The sequence below is a fragment of the Castor canadensis genome, chromosome 12 (assembly GCF_047511655.1).
Source record: "Castor canadensis chromosome 12, mCasCan1.hap1v2, whole genome shotgun sequence".
In the NCBI taxonomy this organism is placed as follows: domain Eukaryota; kingdom Metazoa; phylum Chordata; class Mammalia; order Rodentia; family Castoridae; genus Castor; species Castor canadensis.
Window position 1 is genome coordinate 96,552,828 of NC_133397.1, and position 19,330 is coordinate 96,572,157.

Here is a 19,330-nt window from a genome sequence, read left to right on the forward strand (position 1 = left end):
CAGAAATATTTGTGTTCTAAGACAAAAGTTGATTATAAGGTGTCTCATAATTTGAGATAACTGGGACAAGGCACAGTAGAACAGAACAATCTCAATTTTATAGGAATTGCCAAAAGGAAGAAAGGTAAAGTGGACTTTTTGAAGTAGGTATTCTAGACTCATTGTTTTAAATACTTACACGTAAGAAGTCTCTTGTCAACTGTCAGCCAAATTCAACTCTAAACGTTGTCCCCTATGTCCTTTGGGGTTTGACGCTAAAGGGTATAATTTATATATTTATCAAGCATTTACTAGGAGAAGGAAACAGTATATCTAATGCTCAGTTTCTGTTTGGAATTGGAAACATTATATACACGTGAAATAGATCTTTTTGAAAACCAATTATCTCATTTTGTCAAAATAATTAAAATTATTATAACCATACCATTTCAGAAAAGGTTGATTTTTGCCTAAAATCACCTGGTAAAAGTTTAGGGAAGAGAGATCCTGAGTTACAATTTAAAGAGGAGAGCAGTTGTATTATTGGTGGGTGCGTCCCAGAACAAAACACAGAGACACAGATTGCAAGCAGTAGTAAATTTTTTCTGAAAGAAAAAAAAAACTATAGGCAGGAGGAAACACCATAAGATAGAGCAGTGGGCTCTGGCCATGTGTGGGCTCTGGCCACATGGCCAGAAGCCCCAATCTTTGTTTAAAGGGAAATTTATGTTCGAAGGGCAAACAGCGGGAATCTGGCAGTCCTTTGCAGGAGGGGCTAGAGAGATTGACAGATTTGATTGATAGGAAGATGTTATATAACTTATTTTTGACTGCACATGTCCCTACCCATAATGCATTCTGTTATAATTATATGCATGAGATGCAGTTCATATATATGATGCTTTAGAGGGAGGTGTCTCTAAGGGTCATCTGAGGGCAGGTTCCTCAGGCCTCAGCACATATGCTAGCTCCAGGACTTTCCCTTCTGTACAAGCATCTTTTATCATAATGTAGTGGCTACTGAGTTAACCACAAAAAGGGGGTCCAAGGACATTCCCAACGAGATGTTTCTTGAAAAGGGCATATCCTAAGTGGGACTTTTATGACATTTTATCTGGTCAGTCTCCACCGCCTGTACTTTTCTGTTTTTTTGCCTCATTTTTCCGCCTGAGAGACATCCCCAAAATCTTTTGGGGAATAGGAATGGAAGTCTCTTTTTATTTTCAAGAGCTACTATCTGCTGAATAAGGGCATAGTCTTGCCTACCTGAGGATCATGGAGCTCTGCCCCTATTTCTTTGGTTGGACAAGAGGATGACAAACTTAATCCTAGGGACAATTTTCATGTTGAAGATCCCAAAGCTGCTGGGTCAGTTGATCTAATGTCCAGAAGGTTTCTCATTGTGGGGCAGGTGGTATTGGAGCTTGTTTTATGAGTCCAAAAGGAATTGGGTAGAGGTTTTGGCAGTAAGTGGTATTTAAGTTGGAGCACCATTTGTATAGCCTGAATGTGAGAGACTACAACTCAGGCTAGAGCATTTAGGATGCGTGGGCCAACAGTAAAAACAAAAATTAAAACTAAGGGTCCCAAAAAAGAGAAGCCACATAACCATGACCAGATATTTTTCCAGGAGAGCCACCCTTGGGTAACCCTATCCCTTAGCTTAAAAGTGTGGTGGGTTAATTTATGAGTATTAGTTTGGGCCTGTCCTGATTTATTGACTCAAAAGTAAGAGTCTTAACCAAGCATGGCACAAGTTCCCGCTTGGGTGGCAGTGATCATACAGAACCACTGCCACAGAGAGTCAATTTGATTTGGGGAAAATTTTACTTGGCTGCAGGACCGTGGGGTATGAGTGAAGAATCCCCATTGTTGTATGAAAGGGAAAGAAGTTAGAGTCAAAAGTTGTATTTTATAGTAGAGTTTGAGAGATGAGACTGAGGAAGGCATAGAAATGGTCAGATGATCCACATTAGGAATCCCCTGAGGGGGAGAAGCCTAGTGATGGGAGCCCATTTGTATTGAGGCAGTAAGGTAAAGGGAGTTCCCTAAGGTGTATCCATGTGGTTATAGAAAACTGGAAAGGGCTGAGGAGGAGAATTTCATGCCTAGGAAAGTCATAGGTCACCCTAGAATAAGGACATGAATTTAAGACTTGGAGAGATCCCCAGAGCAGTAGTGATGGGGTTGGAGAATAATAGAATAAACGAGGTGATACTGTGAGACATGGTCCGTACAAGGTCATGGAGCAGGATGGGTATCACCCAGAGTGTGTCAAGACAGCAGACTGGATCTCCTATGGACTTTTATCTCTAACTGGAGATTTTAAAAAAAATTTATATATCTTATTTTTGTGAAGATTGGGGATAATAGTTTAGTTAGGCAAGAAAGCAGGAGTGCAGTGAAGAAGATGAATAAAAGCAGGATGACTCCCAGACCCTCGGCTAGGGTCATAGCCAGAAATAGAATGATTATTTATCTGCCAAAGCAAGTCTCAGTTTCTTGAAAAGAAATTTCAAGTCTTTTACAGGTTTACAGGCATAAGTGGTCATGGGGCTGTCTTTGCTACACATTTCAGGTGAATGTGAACTGATTTTAGAACTCAGTGGCTAAAGGGATACTAAAAACATTAGCAAGATCCAAAACAGCATTTTAAGATCACATTTACATAATAGTGATAATGGCTTTCCTGCTGGGTTCTATAACTTTTAGCCACAGGTTTTTAATCCAGGTTTACAGTAGCAAACTGAGTCTTCTCCCATGGAGAATAAAGGTACAACAACACCTCCCAAATCTTCCACCTTGGAAAGAAAAAGCCATAGTATATTTTAGATAAAGTCTAAAGGGTACCTTCTCGATTGAGTCATTCTAGTCTAAGAAGCTCCTAGGGCATGATAAATTAAATATTCATTCAAGATGTATGTAAAAATTCAAGAATTTTTAAAGCAGGAGCATTATATAAGCTAATGTGTGCTTACATGAATGGATTAGAAGGATATAGGTTTGGAATTTGGGAGACTAGATAGGATTTTACTCTCTAAGTGAAAGATAATGGTGATGTGGACTGGGCTAGTGACAGAAACAGAAGTGAATTAACTGGAAATTCAGTGTATAATAAAATTGTGTGGATTTGGTGTAATGAATTGGATGAATTATGGAGAGGTTAAGGTCTAAGCTGGTTCTTAAATTTCTGGGTTGTGTAGCTTGAAGAAACAGTGAATTTCAGGAGAGAGATCAAAATTTTAGTTTGAAAAGGGTTGGGTTTGGCAATTAATCCATATCAGCCTGGCAATCAGAACATAGATCTCAGTTGAATATCTAATTTAGGATTCATTTACTGTATTAGTCAACTTTCTGTCACTTAAGCAAATACTGAAAAATCAACGTATAAAAACAAAAGGTTTGCTCTTTTGTTTGTTATGGTGATTGCACACTTGGAGTTCCAGCTGCTTGGAAGGCTGAAAATCATTCAAGCCTATGAGTTCGAGACCATCCTGGACAACATAGGAAGACTCCATTTCAACTGAAAAGAAAGAAAAAGGTTTATTTTGACTCACAGTTTTGGAGGTTTCAGTTCATGACTGATTGACCGCATGCTTAGCATCTATGCATGGCAGCACATCCTGACAGAAGCATGTGACAGTACAAAACTGTTGCTCACCCTCATGAACAGGAAGCAAAAGAGAAAAGGGGTTCCAGGGTTTGTGCCATAATCCCCTTTAAGGGCATACTCCCAGTAACCTAAAGACCTTCCATAAGGACCTATCTCTTAAAGGTTCCCATCCCTCCCAATTATTGCACACTCAGCAGCTAAGCCTTTTCATACATGAGATTTTGAGGGACATTCAACATGCAAACTATATATGGGTTAGTATTTTAAGTTGTCGGTAGTAGCTGAGATACAAAGAGAAGGTGAAGTGTGAAGTCTGATGATACCTTGGATTAAGATGAGTCCTTAAAAATATAGAAAAGTGGGATCAATAGGACTGAGATTGTTTGGATTTAGGAGGTGTGCAGTAGGTTTTCGTCAAGAGCACAGGCAGATTTAGTTTTGGGGCAATTGGATAAACCTTGCTGCCTTTTGCTGAGATAGAAAACTTGAGGAGAGAGTATTATTTGGTTTTTAACTTGTAACTCATTAATTTTTAAATGTATAATTAACTTTGATATAGTCACAAAGTTGTGCTTCCATAACAAATTTTAGAATATTTCATCATCCCCAAAAGAAACTTTTCTACCCATTAGAGACCACTACACATTGCCCCCTACTTCCCTTCAGCCCTAGACAACTACTAATCTCTCTTTCTCTGTAGATTTGTATATTCAAGACATTTCACATAAATGGAATCATACAATATGTGGTCTTTTATCTCTGTCTTCTTTCACTTAGTATATTTTCAAGGTTCATTTGTGTTGTATCTTGTATTAGTAAGTACATGCCTTTTATTGCTAAATGGTACTCCATTATATGGATGTACCACATTGTCCTTATCCATTTATTAATTGCTGGACATTTGGGTTGTTTCTACTTTTTAGTTATTATGACTAATACTGCTATGCACATTTGTTTTTAAATTTTGTGTGGGTATGTGCTTTCATTTTCTTGGGTGTATACCTATAGTGGAATGGCAGAATCAGATAGTAACACTGTATTTAACTTTATTGAGGAAGAAGTACCACGAGACTATTTTCCAAAGTGACTGCACCATTTTACATTTCCACCAAAAGTGTGTGAGGCTTCTACTTTTTCCACATCTTTGCCAACACTTATTTTCTATAATTTCAATTCTAGCCCTTCTAGTAAGTTGTGAAGTGGAACACACAACTTACCACACTTTTATTGTGGTTTTGCTTTATATTTCCCTGATGTCTAATTGAAGTCAGTTTGGGGCATGTTTATTTTGTGCTATCCAAATGCATGGAGGTAGTAATGTTAAATAGGCTGTTTGAACTTGTGTTTGGAGCTTGAGAGGAACATTTAACACACACAGTAATTTTAGCCAGTTAGGGGATGTATTCAAGAAGAGAGTATGAAGAATGAAGGAGGGGGAATGGCTTTAGCTTGTATCCTGACTTATCCCAATTACTGTAGAAATCAAGGGACCACAAAGAAGCAAGCCTGCAAAGGATAATGAGAAGCCATGGCCAGAGAAGGTGGTAAAAAAATCAGGAGAATGTGGTTTTATTGAAGCTAGTAAGATTTTTTTTTTTTTTTTTTTTTTTTTTTTTTGGTGCTGGAGTTTGAACTTAGGGCTTAATATTTGCTAGGCAAGTGTTCTACTATTTGAGCCCACCCGCCAAGCCCTAGTGAGAACATTTTAAGTAGGAAGAAAAGGGTCAGCTGTATCAAATGCTGCTGAGAGACTCAATAAAACAAGGATTGCAAAGTGACCTTTAAATTTTGTAATGGCTAGAAAACAAGGATTTCAAAATGACCTTTAAATTTTGTAATAGGTAAGTCATTTCAGTAGGGGCACGTGGGCAGAAGCCAGATTAAAATGAACTGAGTACTGATGTGGAGGTAAACAAGAGAGCTCAGCAAATGTAGACAGTGTTTTAAGGAAGTTTAGTTGTAGAGAGGAGATAAGTGGGGGCCCAAAGAAATTTCATTTCAGGTGGATGGGAAAGATATTTTAGAGAGATAGTGCAATCTGCAAAAGAGAACTTAACACAATGAGATCCTGATCCTACCATTGTGTTGTAATTTGAGGGAAGGAGAAAAATGTGTGTATGTATCTTGTAGTCTGGACTGATGTTTCCTTCTGCTGTATGGTTTTCTCTATAAAGTGAGAGACCAGGCCCTTCACAGAGAATGACATAAGTAGGTGTAATGTGTTCAGAATTAGGTAAGAGTAGAGAAGGCTTGAAATAGATACTGTACAGAGTGGGGGAGAAAGAGCTATGAAAATATAAAAAAAGATTTCTGGACTGCATTGAGATCTGAGTAGAGGATTGAGACTATAGTGTGTGATCTTCTGCAGTAGTATTTAGCTGTGTTATCATCTGGGCAGGGAAAATGATTAGTGAATTAATACATTAATTGTCTTTTAGCCCAAGATGATAGAAAGGCAACCAGGTAAAGGAATTTAATTCTGTATAGTATTTTGGACCCCAAAGTCATTATGATGGAATCTTGCTGTAGTGTCACATGATTTTATAGCACATAGAGTTTCTGTGCAGGTTTACTTGCTATCCTAATCCAGCTACTACTGTAACCTACATTTTCCTTAGGTAGAGAAGTACTGCTAAAAGCCATTTGATTGAACTACAATGTCAGTGGATAAAAACATAATTTGCACAATTTGTGAGCGTACTTTTAAAAACCATTTAAATCTTGCATTATGATTCAGTGTGAAACCACAGCGCAACAGAAATTTGCTGAAGAACTTCAAAAACGAGAACGTTTTTTAGTAGAAAGAGAACAGCTGCTTTTCAGACATGAAGATGCCTTGAGTAAAATTAAAGGTGTTGAAGAAGAGGTTCTTACAAGATTTCAAATTGTGAAAGAGGTAATTATACAGTGTTTGTTTTTAAATTAGTGTAATTTCTTAGATTCACTTATTATTAACATTTTGCCATATTTGCTTCTTTCTTCTTCCTGTCCTCTTTGCATACTTATCCCCACACGTCTTATTTTCTGAACCACTTGAAAGTAACTTAGAAAAATTATGTTATAGTATTTTAGCCTGTGTCTCCTAAAAATAAAGACATTCTCCATACAATTATCATATCAGAAAATTAATACTAATTGGAAAATATAATTTATTTATTTATTTTGTTAGTTCTGTCTTTCTTTTTTTTATATTGTTTTATTATTCATATGTGCATACAAGGCTTGGGTCATTTCTCCCCCCTGCCCCTACCCCCTCCCTTACGCCCCACTCTGCCCCCTCCCTCTCCCCCATATCCCCTCAATACGCAGCAGAAACTATTTTGCCCTTATTTCTAATTTTGTTGTAGAGAGAGTATAAGCAATAGTAGGAAGGAACAAGGGTTTTTGCTGGTTGAGATAAGGATAGCTATACAGGGAGTTGACTCACATTAATTTCCTGTGCGTGTGTGTTACCTTCTAGGTTAATTCTTTTTGATCTAACCTTTTCTCTAGTTCCTGGTCCCCTTTTCCTATAAGGTATCTGCTTTAGCTTCTCTGTGTTAAGGGCAGCAAATGCTAGCTAATTTTTTAGGTGTGTTACCTATCCTCACCCCTCCCTTGTGTGCTCTCGCTTTTATCATGTGCTTAAAGTCCAATCCCATTGTTGTATTTGCCCTTGATCTAGTGTCCGCATATGAGGGAGAACATACGATATTTGGTCTTTTGGGCCAGGCTAACCTCACTCAGAATGATGTTCTCCAATTCCATCCATTTACCAGCGAATGATAACATTTTGTTCTTCTTCATGGCCGCATAAAATTCCATTGTGTATAGATACCACATTTTCTTAATCCATTCGTCAGTGCTGGGGCATCTTGGCTGTTTCCATAACTTGGCTATTGTGAATAGTGCCGCAATAAACATGGGTGTGCAGGTGCCTGCCTCTGGAGTAACCTGTGTCACAGTCTTTTGGGTATATCCCCAAGAGTGGTATTGCTGGATCAAATGGTAGATCAATGTTTAGCTTTATAAGTAGCCTCCAAATTTTTTTCCAGAGTGGTTGTACTAGTCTACATCCCCACCAACAGTGTAAGAGGGTTCCTTTTTCCCCCGCATCCTCGCCAACACCTGTTGTTGGTGGTGGAATCTTAGTGTGGTTAGTGTGGAATCTTAGTGTGGTTTTAATTTGCATTTCCTTTATTGCTAGAGATGGTGAGCATTTTTTCATGTGTTTTTTGGCCATTTGAATGTCTTCTTTTGAGAAAGTTCTGTTTAGTTCACGTGCCCATTTCTTTATTGGTTCATTAGTTTTGGGAGAATTTAGTTTTTTAAGTTCCCTATATATTCTGCTTATCAGTCCTTTGTCTGATGTGTAGCTGACAAATATTTTCTCCCACTCTGTGGGTGTTCTGGAAAATATAATTTATAATCACCATCCACTTTCCCAGTTGGTCTCCAAAGTGTCCTTTATTGTTTATTTGTTTTGTTTTCTGATCAATCTTGCATTAATTGTTATATCTTTTTGGTTTCTTTGATTCTGTAGTACTCATCCTCCCTTTTTTTTTTTTTGAGACTTTTCTTCGAAGAGTCCAGGTTAGCAGTCTTGTAGAGTATTTCACATTGTGGATTTGAATGATTGTTTCCTAACAATAATATTTAAATTAAATATTTTTGGCAAGAATGTTATATATGTGACATAATATACTTCTTCATGTCAAGAAATTTATTGTATGCATAGAGTAAAATTCAATCCATTTGTTGTACCTTTCTGTGTTTTGAAAAATGCATACAGTTTTGTAATCACCATCATATTGAAGATGAAGAGTAGCTGCAGTACCCCAAAAATTTGCGTATGCTCCTTTGTAGTTTTCCCTTTCCCTATCCTTAGCCTTTGGCAACCTCTGATCTATTTCCTGTTCCTACAGTTCTGCCTTTTCCAGCGTGTTAAGTAAATGGGATCATTTCGTGAATTTTCTTTTACTTTGGTTTTTCAGTAGCAGTTTTGTGATATATCTTGGCATGTTTTTCTTTGAATTTATCCTTTATTTGTAATTTAGTTCAAATATTGAGTTCATAAATTTACGTGTTGCTAAATTTTTCAGCTGATATTTTTTAAAATATTTTTTTCTACTCCAATTGTATTCTCCTCTCCTTTTGGGTTTCCAGTGACTTTTGCTATACAAGATTTCTAAGGCTCTGTTCTTTTTTTCCCATCTTTTTCTTCTTTGTTCTTCAGACTGGGTAATTTCTGTTGATCTCTCTTTAAGTTCACTGTTTCTCATCTCCATGTTGCTTGAGCCCATTTAGTAAATTTTTTGTTTCTTGTAAAGTTATAAAATTTTCAACTATGTTCTTTTTTTAGTTTTGATTTTCTTAAAAGAATTTTTGTCTTTACACTTAAATTCACCTAATCAAGCGTATTTAAAAAACTGACATCTGGGTCATCTCAGAATTGACATCTGTTGATTATCTTTTTTCTTGAGATATACTTTTGTTTGTTTCTTTTACTGTCCAATGAGTTTTGTATTGTATTTGAAATCTTTTAGATATTATGTTGTATAGATTCTGTGTCCTGTTACAATACTCTAGAGAATATTTTTCTGTCTCTCTGTATCACTTTAGCATTTATTCAGCCCAACTTCCACAGTTCTTTCTCAGCTTATATGGACAGTGATTCCCATCTCAGTTGAGCTTTCACAGCTTTTGCAGTGATGCTTTGGAGTTGTCTTATGCATGTGCCACTTAAGGGGCTTAGTCTGGGACTCTGGCAACAGTTTGTGATCTTAATTTCATTCTCTAAGACCTTGCTTTGCAGGTTTTGGTCTCCCCTGTGCCTGAGCAACTCAAGGGTAACCCTAAAGTGTACAGCGCCAAACACCAAAGCGAGAAGGTCCTCTTTGTGAGTCTTCTCTGAGATTCTTCCCACCCTGCCTTCCTGGTTTCCCTGCCAGAAAGACTGGCTTTATCCTATAGTTCCTATGGAAGTTTTTGCTCTACTTCTCCATCCTGGGAGCTACCCAGGGGCAAAAACATTGAGAAAAAAGGAAAAACAAAATCCCAGGAAACTTAACTCCTGAGCATTTGCTTTTCCAAATTTTCATACCTTTCTACAATTCTCTACTTTTTGTTTTGACGGTAATTGAGTAGTTGCTTTTTTGTGTTTTGTATAGGGTTTTTAGTTGACATCAGTAGAAGTAGAGGGTAATAGATTTATCTTGAAATGCTAGAAATGGAATTCTCATATTGTATGTTTTTAATATCTTCTAGATGTAGAAAATTAGACAACAGAAGCATTAAACTAGTTAAGTAACTAGTTAAGTTACTTAAGGAATCATTTAATGTAGCAGTAAAATTATATAAAGCTAATTTTTTCAAATTGGATCTTTTTCTCAGCTAGGAAATAAATGCTTAGATTCTCAGGTCTTTTTTATTTTTTTCTTCTCCAGTGATATACATTGAACCCAGGGCATTACACATGCTAATAAGCAAGTGCTCTACCACTGAACTATATCTCCAGCCCTTGATTTTTTTTGAGACAGAGTCTCAGAATGTAGCTCTGGTTGATTTGGATTTCATGATCCTCCTTCCTTAGCCTCACAAGTGCTAGGATTGCAGGGGCCCACCAACACAGCCAGCTTTCCATGCTCATCTTGTTATTGATTCTCTGTCTTTAGATTTTTTCTGTTATCCTTACTGAGAATAAAGAAAACTGGTTTATTTTAGGCAGGTGCTTTTCCACTTGATCCACAACACAGCAAAACTACTTTATTTTAGTATTTTATGTGATTACTTGCAAGAAGGAAATTAACTCAATGCTCTGATTCCTATACAAACATGCTTGCTTTAATAGTTTTATTATTTATTCTCAATGAATAAAGCTTTGATTCCTGTAGAAACGTGCTTGCTTTAATAGTTTTATTATTCTCAATAAATAAATTGAGAATTTAAGGTGAAGGAAATAATTATTCATGTCTTATGTCTAAAATATGCTAACTCATTTAAATGTTTTAAAGGGAGAAGTTGAGTTGAATTATTGCTGAAACTGGTTAAGGAGAGAATCAAATAGGGTGAGGCTCAGGGAAATTTTAGCATGTATTTAATATTTTTTGAGATGTAAAGCTGGCATCACAAATTTTAGCTGCTTTATGAACATAAGAAATTACTTTGTTCTAAGACTAGAATATTTCTTGCATTCTTAAAGAGTGATATAAAAGTTACATTGTAATCTATGATGGATCAGAAATTCTTTGTTGTTTTATTATTTTATATCAAGTGGAAGATATTTCAGTGACTTTCTATGAGTAGATTTTTCTAGCAGAAGCAAAAAATAGACTTATTGTTACTTAATTTGTATGATAATGTTTTCACTTTTTACAAATGCCTCCCCAAATGTTTTGTTATTTCTTTGATTGATTACACAATTTTTATAAATTATTTGCTACAATAGTCACTTATGCTTAAGTACACTGATTAGTTTTTGTGATTGAAGGAGTTACTCTTTTTAATTAATTTATGTTCAATAGTATTGGATTGTTTGTGGGCTAAGGATCGAACCCATGGCTTCACACATGCTGAGCAGCGCTCTATCTCTGACTTATACCCACAGCCTTGCTCTAGCATTGCTGATATGGGATCCTTACCTAATTTTTAAATTCTTCTTTTTTTTGGTGGTACTGGGGTTTGAACTCAGGGCCTCACACTGCTAGGCAGGCACTCTACCACTTGAGCCACTCTGCCAGCCCCTTACCTAATTTTTAGATCAGACTTTTTTTCCCTCCTAGCAACATGATGCAGAAGTTGAACATTTAACTGAAGTTCTTAAGGAAAGGAATAAAGAAAGCAAGAGACTGAGATCCTCTTTTGATGCACTAAAAGAATTGAACGATAACTTAAAAAAACAGGTAAGGCCTGTATTAATATGCATTAAATTATAAGACCTTTTAAAATTGTATTTAATAAATTATCAGTCAATCTTAGAACATATTTTTAGCTAGGAAAATTTTGATTAAATTTGTTAGCTTTATAAAAAATACTTATAAATATAGTAAGATTTTTTTTCTGGGACAAGTCACTTATAACAAGATACTCTTAAGCTTTTGCTTCCTGTTTTTCATCTTGTTTTGCAAACAACTGGTATGTTTGGTAATAGGGATTTTTTTTTTTTTTTCCCTAGGTACTGGTGTTTGAACTTAGGATTTTGTGCTTGCTAGGCAAGCATTCTACCAGTTGAGCCATGCCTCCAGCCCCTGAAATTTTTTTAAAAATATAAGAGAACTAGTAGATTAAAGACAGGCAAAAGGAAAAAAATCATAACTTGAGAATTAATAATCTTGTAGCCACTGATTTCTGGCTCTACTACTCACTGTAACTGCTGTTACACACACCGCATTTGTTTAGTGTTCAGTTATTTTTTTGAGTGCCTACTATATGCTGGGTATTATATTAGACTGAAGTCTTTACATTACTTATAGTTTTTTTCATGAGTACAGAGTTGTATGACATTACACAATAATTATTTGATATAATTTAGGTCAATATATAATAATAAAATTGTATAGCAGGAATATTTTTGTGAGTTGTGACAATTTTTTTCCTTCCTTTTGCTAGTTTTTTGCTGAAGAGGTGAAAAGAGAGAGTATGGTTGAAGAGAGACTGAAGAATGGTTATGTGTGTATTTGATTGTATGGGGAGGAGAAGTAGCTGGGCAGAAATTGGGCTAAACTTAGTCACTTTTAAAATTATAGTATTAGACTGGGAGACATAATGGATTTTAAAATATAGGTAAGTTTAGACTTTTCAGAGGCTTGCCTGTTTCTGCTTTGATTTACTGTTGTATCTACTTGTTATAACCTTCCTCCCTGGCAGTGATGCCTGTGCCCCCTATTTTTTTTCACGTGACCTAGGTTTTAGGCTTCCCTAAATTCATTTATGGCCTCCCTCAATTGGACTATGACCTTACCTGACAGTTGTCTTTCAAGAAGCCTTCCTAATTCCTGGAGAGATAACTTTTTACCATTACAAGCTCAATCTTGCACCCTCTTATAAGAAGGGTTTCTTTACTTGGGAATTTAGATATATTGTTTCCCATACCCATCTCGAGTTTCTGTAATTATTAAAAGTTTTGCCGAGTATGTGGTGATTGAGTGGACATATGCATTACTAAGTGATTGAACTTTTTCATAATTGGATTTTTTGATAATTGAAAGAGTGGGAAAAATTCTTTGGTACTAAGAAGCAGAATTTTTTTTATGGATACTTTTTTTAGAATACATCAGGGTCCAGCAAACTTTTTTTTCTTTTAAGGACTAGATAGTAAATATTTTGGGTTTTGTGGGTCATATGGTCTCTGTCCCAGTGCTCAACTGTGCATCAATAGTTATTAAGTATTGCCATGTTCCAGAATGACTTTATTTGTAAAAATAAGCACTGGGAAAATTTGACCTATAGACCCTAGTTTGCCAACTTCTAAGTTGATAAGTAGCATATACTTTGAAATTGGTGAGTAAAAAGTTGTATTATTTCTGACTGACTTGCATTATGATTTGTGACACCACTAGCTATAAATTTGCTCTAATAAAAATAACCTAAAAGCATTTCATTTTAAGTCTTGCCAAGTTGAGGAGATGAAGATTAATGTTTAAGACCCAATCAAGGAAGAGAGTTACAGTGAGCATCTCAGGATCATAGTTTTGAAAGGAGTAGGGTTCCTTTTTAGGAGCAGGCAAACTAGAGGTAGATAAGAGCCTTCAAACTGAAACCTGGCCTTGATTGAGCTCAGTTCCTGATCTGATTAAGGATTTGATCTGATTTGAATATGCACCAGAGGAAAAGATAAGCCCTTTCTGGAAGAAGATATCATATCTGGCCTTTAAGTGTTTTTTTTTTCCTTTTTCTTTTATTATTCATATGTGCATACAAGGCTTGGTTCATTTCTCCCCCCTGCCCCCACCCCCTCCCTTACCACCCACTCCGCCCCCTCCCTCTCCCCCCCCTCAATACCCAGCAGAAACTATTTTGCCCTTATTTCTAATTTTGTTGTAGAGAGAGTATAAGCAATAATAGGAAGGAACAAGGGTTTTTGCTGGTTGAGATAAGGATAGCTATACAGGGAGTTGACTCACATTGATTTCCTGTGCGTGGGTGTTACCTTCTAGGTTAATTCTTTTTGATCTAACCTTTTCTCTAGTACCTGTTCCCCTGGCCTTTAAGTGTTTTATATGTAATGTTTTTCATTCTGTAAAGTAATCAAAAGACAGAATGACATGACTAAATGTGAAGAAAACAAAACCAAGATTATGTAACTATATCTGCAAGTGATCCAGAATTTGGAATTAATAGACTTTAAAATAAAGGTTAGTGTGTTCAAGAAAGTAGAGGAAAAAAAGATTAAGAGAATTTTTTGGAGGATGAACTATAAAAAGGAATGAAATTGAAATTCTAAAACTGAAAAGTACAGTAACTGAAGTTGAGAACTTACTGTAAAAAAATGGGTATAAGGGGTTGGGGATTGGCTTAGTGGTTGAGCACTTGCCCATATGCTCAGGGCCCTAGGTTTGATCCCCAGCAGTAGCAGAACAAGAAAAAAAATAAATGAATAAATTTAAAAAAAAGAGAAAAAAGAATGAATATAATAAAGGTGAGACACAGCAGAAGGTAGAACTAGCAAACTGAAACAGTTACATGCAAAGTCTGCATTTTCTACATTTTAAGGCATTGAGTGAAGAAAGAATGGATAATTCAGAAAAGAACACGTGGGATATAGTTAAAAAGTTTAACAAATAGGGGTTCTAGAAAGAGAATATGGTAAAAGTAAAATATGTAAAGATGTAATAACCAAGAATTTTCCAAAACTGGTTAAAGAAACTTTAAGGTGCTAGGAACTGTTGCTAAGCATAAAGTTTGAAGAAAACTATGCAGAAGCACACTATTTTAAATCTGTTAGAAACTTAACATAAAGTGAAGTTTAAAAGTGGTTAGAGGGAAAAAAAAAACCTTATCTTCAAAGAAGAAGCAATAAAATTGATGTATGACCTAAGGAGAAATTATTACTTACCTTAAACGTAGAACAGAAGAAGGGAAAACCTCCCTTGATTATGTGAGTCCAGCATAGCCTTCAACCTAAACTTTGGTGTTATAAAAAAGGAAAAATTCAGGGCTAGAGGAATAGCTCAAGCAGTAAGAGCACCTGCCATTTATCAGGAATATGCATTTAAAAATACTAGCAAACTAAATCCAGTGACTCATAAAATGGGTGATACAACTAAATATGATTTGGTCTAGGAAAACATGGTTTAACATGTGAAAATTAACACATCTGATAGAAAAATCATATAATTTCTACAGATATAAAATTTAGCAATTTTATATGCTAATAAGTAGTAATGGAAGAGAATTTCTTATTCTAATAGAACACCTACAAAAAAAAACTAACAACAAAATCATACTTTGGTAAGTTGTTAAAAACATTTCCCTTGCAGATTAGAATAAAGAAGTAAAGGGGCTTGTGTCACCGCTTCTTTTGAACATTGCATTCAAAGCTTTAGTGCAATTAAAAAATATAAGAATTAGGAAGAAATCATAATTATTCACAGATGACAGGATTTATACTTTTTTACTTAGGTATCTGAATGAGTATATAGACAAACTCAGAATTAATAAGCAAATTTAAGCTGGGCATGGTGGTCTGAGCAAAAAGTTTGAGAGACCTCATCTAACCAATAAAAGCTGGGTGTGGTGACATACATCTGTCATCTGAGCTATGTGGGAAGAATAAATAGGATTTTCATCCAGGCCAGCCCTGGCATAAATGTGGGACCCTATCTGAAAAAGAACTAAACCCAAAAAATGCTGGAGGAGTGTGGTTCAAGTGGTAGAGTGTCTCCCTAATAAGTACAAGGCCCAGTACTACCAGAAAAAAAAGGAAAAACAACAAATTTAGCAAAATCTCTGGTTGTAAATTCAATACAAAAAACAAGTACATTTCTATGTACCAAAGACAGTCAAATAGTAAGTGCTTTTTATTGAGAAAATCATAGGCATCTTCCCGAAGTACCATAGTAACATCAAAAATCATTGGCTACCCAGGAACAAATCTAAAGAAATATATGAAAGACATCTCTACTGAAAGCTACAAAACATTATTAAATGAAAATAAATTGAAGACTATGTTATATTCATTGGTGAGAAGGATCACTATTGTACAGATATAAGTTCTTCCCATTATTTATATACTTATTATAATTCCAGTAATAACTCATTGCAATGTTTGTATACTTTTCAATAAAAGTTTTACTTGAAAAGCATTTCAAATCAAAGTATATGCTTTTAAGATTTCAGAAATCTTGCACATTTTATATCGTTTTATATCTAAGAACGATGTAAACTTCCTTAGATGCTATTAAGGTTTTAGGGGGAAATGCTGATTTTAGCTGTGACCTACTTTAATTATTTATGAGTGCTGCCTCTGTTTTGTAACTTTGCTTGGTTAGATAAACCAGATATGTTAATATATTGAGAAACCCTTAGTATGTAAGCAATTTAAGGTTTGAAATGTCTAACTTTTTCCTCCCTTAGCTAAATGAAGTAAGTGAAGAAAACAGGAAGATGGAAATTCAGGCTAAAAGAGTTCAAGCTCGTTTAGATAATTTACAGGTAAGTTGCCAGCTCGCTTCCCAAGTAAAATTTTAAAATAATTGGCTTTGAATTTGTTTACTTCTCACGTAGTTGTTCTTTAATTCATGGATATGTACTGTTGCAGAGAAAGTATGAGTTTATGACAATACAGAGATTGAAAGGAAATTCCCATGCTGCTCATGAAGTAAAAAGTTTAAAACAAGAAAAAGTACCAGTTTCAAAAACTTTAAAGGTATGATGTGATTGAAAATTTCTTCAGTGGAAAACTAGGAAATTTTCTTTCATTCTTTAATCTTTTTGTTTCCTTTAGTAAAAATTCTCTTTGGTGTGAAAGGATTCACTATAATAATTCTTTGTGTGCATATGTGTGTTTTACTGGGGTTGGAACTTAGGATCTCATGCTTGCTGGTAGGCACTCTACCACTTGAACCACACCCCAGTCCAGATTCACTAGATTCACTATAATAATTCTTTACAGAGATGTATCTCTAGAATATTTTAAATATACTTTTATGTACAAAAACAAAAGTATTTCAGTAAATGGTACTGGGGTTTGAGCTCAAGGCCTTGCACTTGCAAAGGCAAGTACTCTTACCATTTGAGCCATTTCAGATAAGGTCTCATGACTTTTACCTGGGCAGGCCTCATACCACTTATGGCTCTGAAGTAGCTGGGATTATAGATATATGTCACCACACCCAGCCTTGTGTTAGCTTTTCATCCCTGTGACCTGAGAAAATTAGTTTTAAGGAGAAAGATTTACTTTAGTTCATGGTTTCAATCTGTGGTCAACTGGCTCCATGTTGGTGGGTCTGTGGTGAGGCAATGTATATTGTGTAAGGGCATGTTGCAAAGCATAGATGCTCACCTCATAGCAGCTAGGAAGCAGAGAGAGAGGAGGGGGTGGGAGCAAAGTATACTTTTTAAGAGCTTCCCCCATTGAAGCTCCACCTCCTACTTTCTACCATCTCCCAATAGTGCCATCAAATTATGAATCCATCAGTGTATTAATCCATTGATTAGGTCATAGCTCTCATGATCAAGTCCCACATTAGAGGGGACATTTATGCAAACTGCAACACCATTTGTGAATGACAGCTTTTTTCTGGTGTGTTTTCAGACTCTGTATATTTTTAAAAGAATTTTTATCACTTGAGGTATAAATTACATATAACCACATAATAAATAGATTCTTCAGTGTAAAGTTTGATTAGTTTTTATAAATACTCACATTCATGTAATCTATAACCTATGTGCCCTTTCCTGGTCATTCTTCCCTGTCTGAAATAATTGTTGACCTGAACTGTTACCTTAGAATTAGTTTTGCCTATTTATAATTTTAGTCAGTAGAATTATACAGTATGAATTAATTTGGCCAAGTTTTCTTTTTATCAGCATATAATGTTGGATATTTTATTCCTGCTTGCTTTTATATTTCTCTATCTTTGCATGTCTTAAAGAGAATAATTAAATCAAGCATAGTTCCCAGCTTAAGGTAAATGTGTGAAAAATATTGAATTAAAGTGACTGAAATTAAGTTACAAAAATGTGTTTTGAATGTGTCAAAGTCAAGCAAAACTAAAAGAAATTAACCCCTAGCATAGGAAATTTTTGTTTCGAAATGAAGAATGAAATTGCAATCCAAAACATACAAGCACAGGCAGGGTTGGCCTCTGATATGACCAGAGAGTAAAGGAAAAGTGTGGGTAGTTTTATTAGGAAGGAAACATCTACACAAGCTATTTTAAAAGAAAATTCATTGGTACTGGCAAGCTCTGCTTGGTAAATGGCAGCAGTTACTATGTAAAGGTAATCTTGAGGTCATAGTTGATAGTTGTTAATTAAAAATAGTCTTAAAGATACAACAAGCTGTTTTGTTGGATTAATTCTGCGAAATAGTTTCTGAGCAAGTGTCCATGACCTTAGTTTCCCTTTCTTTCTGTGACCCCTCAATTCTATTTTTGTGTTGTATGACAGGAATGACTCCCAATTTATATAATAAATTTTCAGAGGATTACTAAAGTTTAATTAAATTTATAAATTATTTGAAGTATTTTTTTTCTTGTTCTTTTTCCTCTTACTCACTAGGCTCTCAGAGAATAGGGTTTCCAGGGAAACTTTGCATGTTATGTTTATAAAATTTTATACTGTAAAGACAGAGAAAGTAACTTTTGTGGCAAGAAGAAAATATGAGATCCCACATAGAAATTCTTTAACTTTAGAAATCTTTAAAATTGTTACAACCTCTTAAATGGTGTGATAGTTTATGCTGTTGAATTAAAGTCGGTTTTATTTTTCTTCCTTACCAAACTTGGCTAAAGAGTTTTCATGAATTCTTTTTTTTTTTTTTTTTTTTTGGTTTTTTGAGACTGCTTCTTGCTGTATATAGCTCAAACTAGCCTCCAACTTACAGTCTTCCTGCCTCAGTCTCCCTAGTGCAGGTGATCACAGATGTAAGCTACCACACCCAGCTCTCCATGCTCATCTTGTTAGGATTTGTTCTATCCTTAAACAAAAATTTAGATTGTGCTAAAAACACCTTAGGTAAATCATTCTATAATCACTTATTTTAAGACTTGTCTTTCAATTTTTTTGAGGTTGTAAGCTGAAATAAATGTTTGATGTAAATTTTGACAAACAGGTACCACTTAATGGACAAGTATATGAACTCTTAACTGTCTTCATGGATTGGATATCAGAACATCACCTTAGCAAAGTGAAAAATGAAGAATCTGGTATGGATGGTGAAAAACCAGCCCTGAGATCTTCTCAGAGAAATGATATTCAAGAGAAGTGTGTAAAGGTTTGGTTTATTTTTTAATTTGAGATATATGATTCAGTAGATATTAAGTAAGCAAAAGCCTCTCTCATGTTTTTGTAAGTGAAAAGATGAGAAAATACTGTGGTTTTTTTGTTTTTTGTTTTTTTGATAAGGGTTTTGTTATTTAGCCCACTGGCTTTGAACTCATGATCCTACTGTCTCAGACTTCCCAGTGCTGGGACTATAGGTGAGCAGTACCATGATAGAAAATTGACCACACTGATAGTTCTAAAAAGATTCATTTCTGCCTCCTATTAATTTGTGGGGTTTTGTTTTGTTTTGGCAATGCTTGGGATTAAACCCTT

The 19,330-nt window shown here is 35.3% G+C and overlaps 1 protein-coding gene across 7 annotated transcripts in view; it reads left to right on the top strand.

Moving 5' to 3' along the window:
• Positions 1-19,330, top strand: part of Ccdc138 (coiled-coil domain containing 138) — a 91,083-nt gene that overhangs the window by 9,716 nt on the left and 62,037 nt on the right. For 6 of the 7 annotated variants that reach the window (XM_074050553.1, XM_074050550.1, XM_074050547.1 and 3 more), the window contains 5 exons: positions 6,330-6,488; positions 11,353-11,472; positions 16,145-16,222; positions 16,329-16,436; positions 18,846-19,007. In XM_074050553.1, coding sequence (XP_073906654.1) covers positions 6,330-6,488; positions 11,353-11,472; positions 16,145-16,222; positions 16,329-16,436; positions 18,846-19,007 — 627 coding nt within the window. The remainder of the gene's footprint in view (positions 1-6,329; positions 6,489-11,352; positions 11,473-16,144; positions 16,223-16,328; positions 16,437-18,845; positions 19,008-19,330) is intronic. The other variant, XM_074050548.1, reaches the window with a different exon arrangement.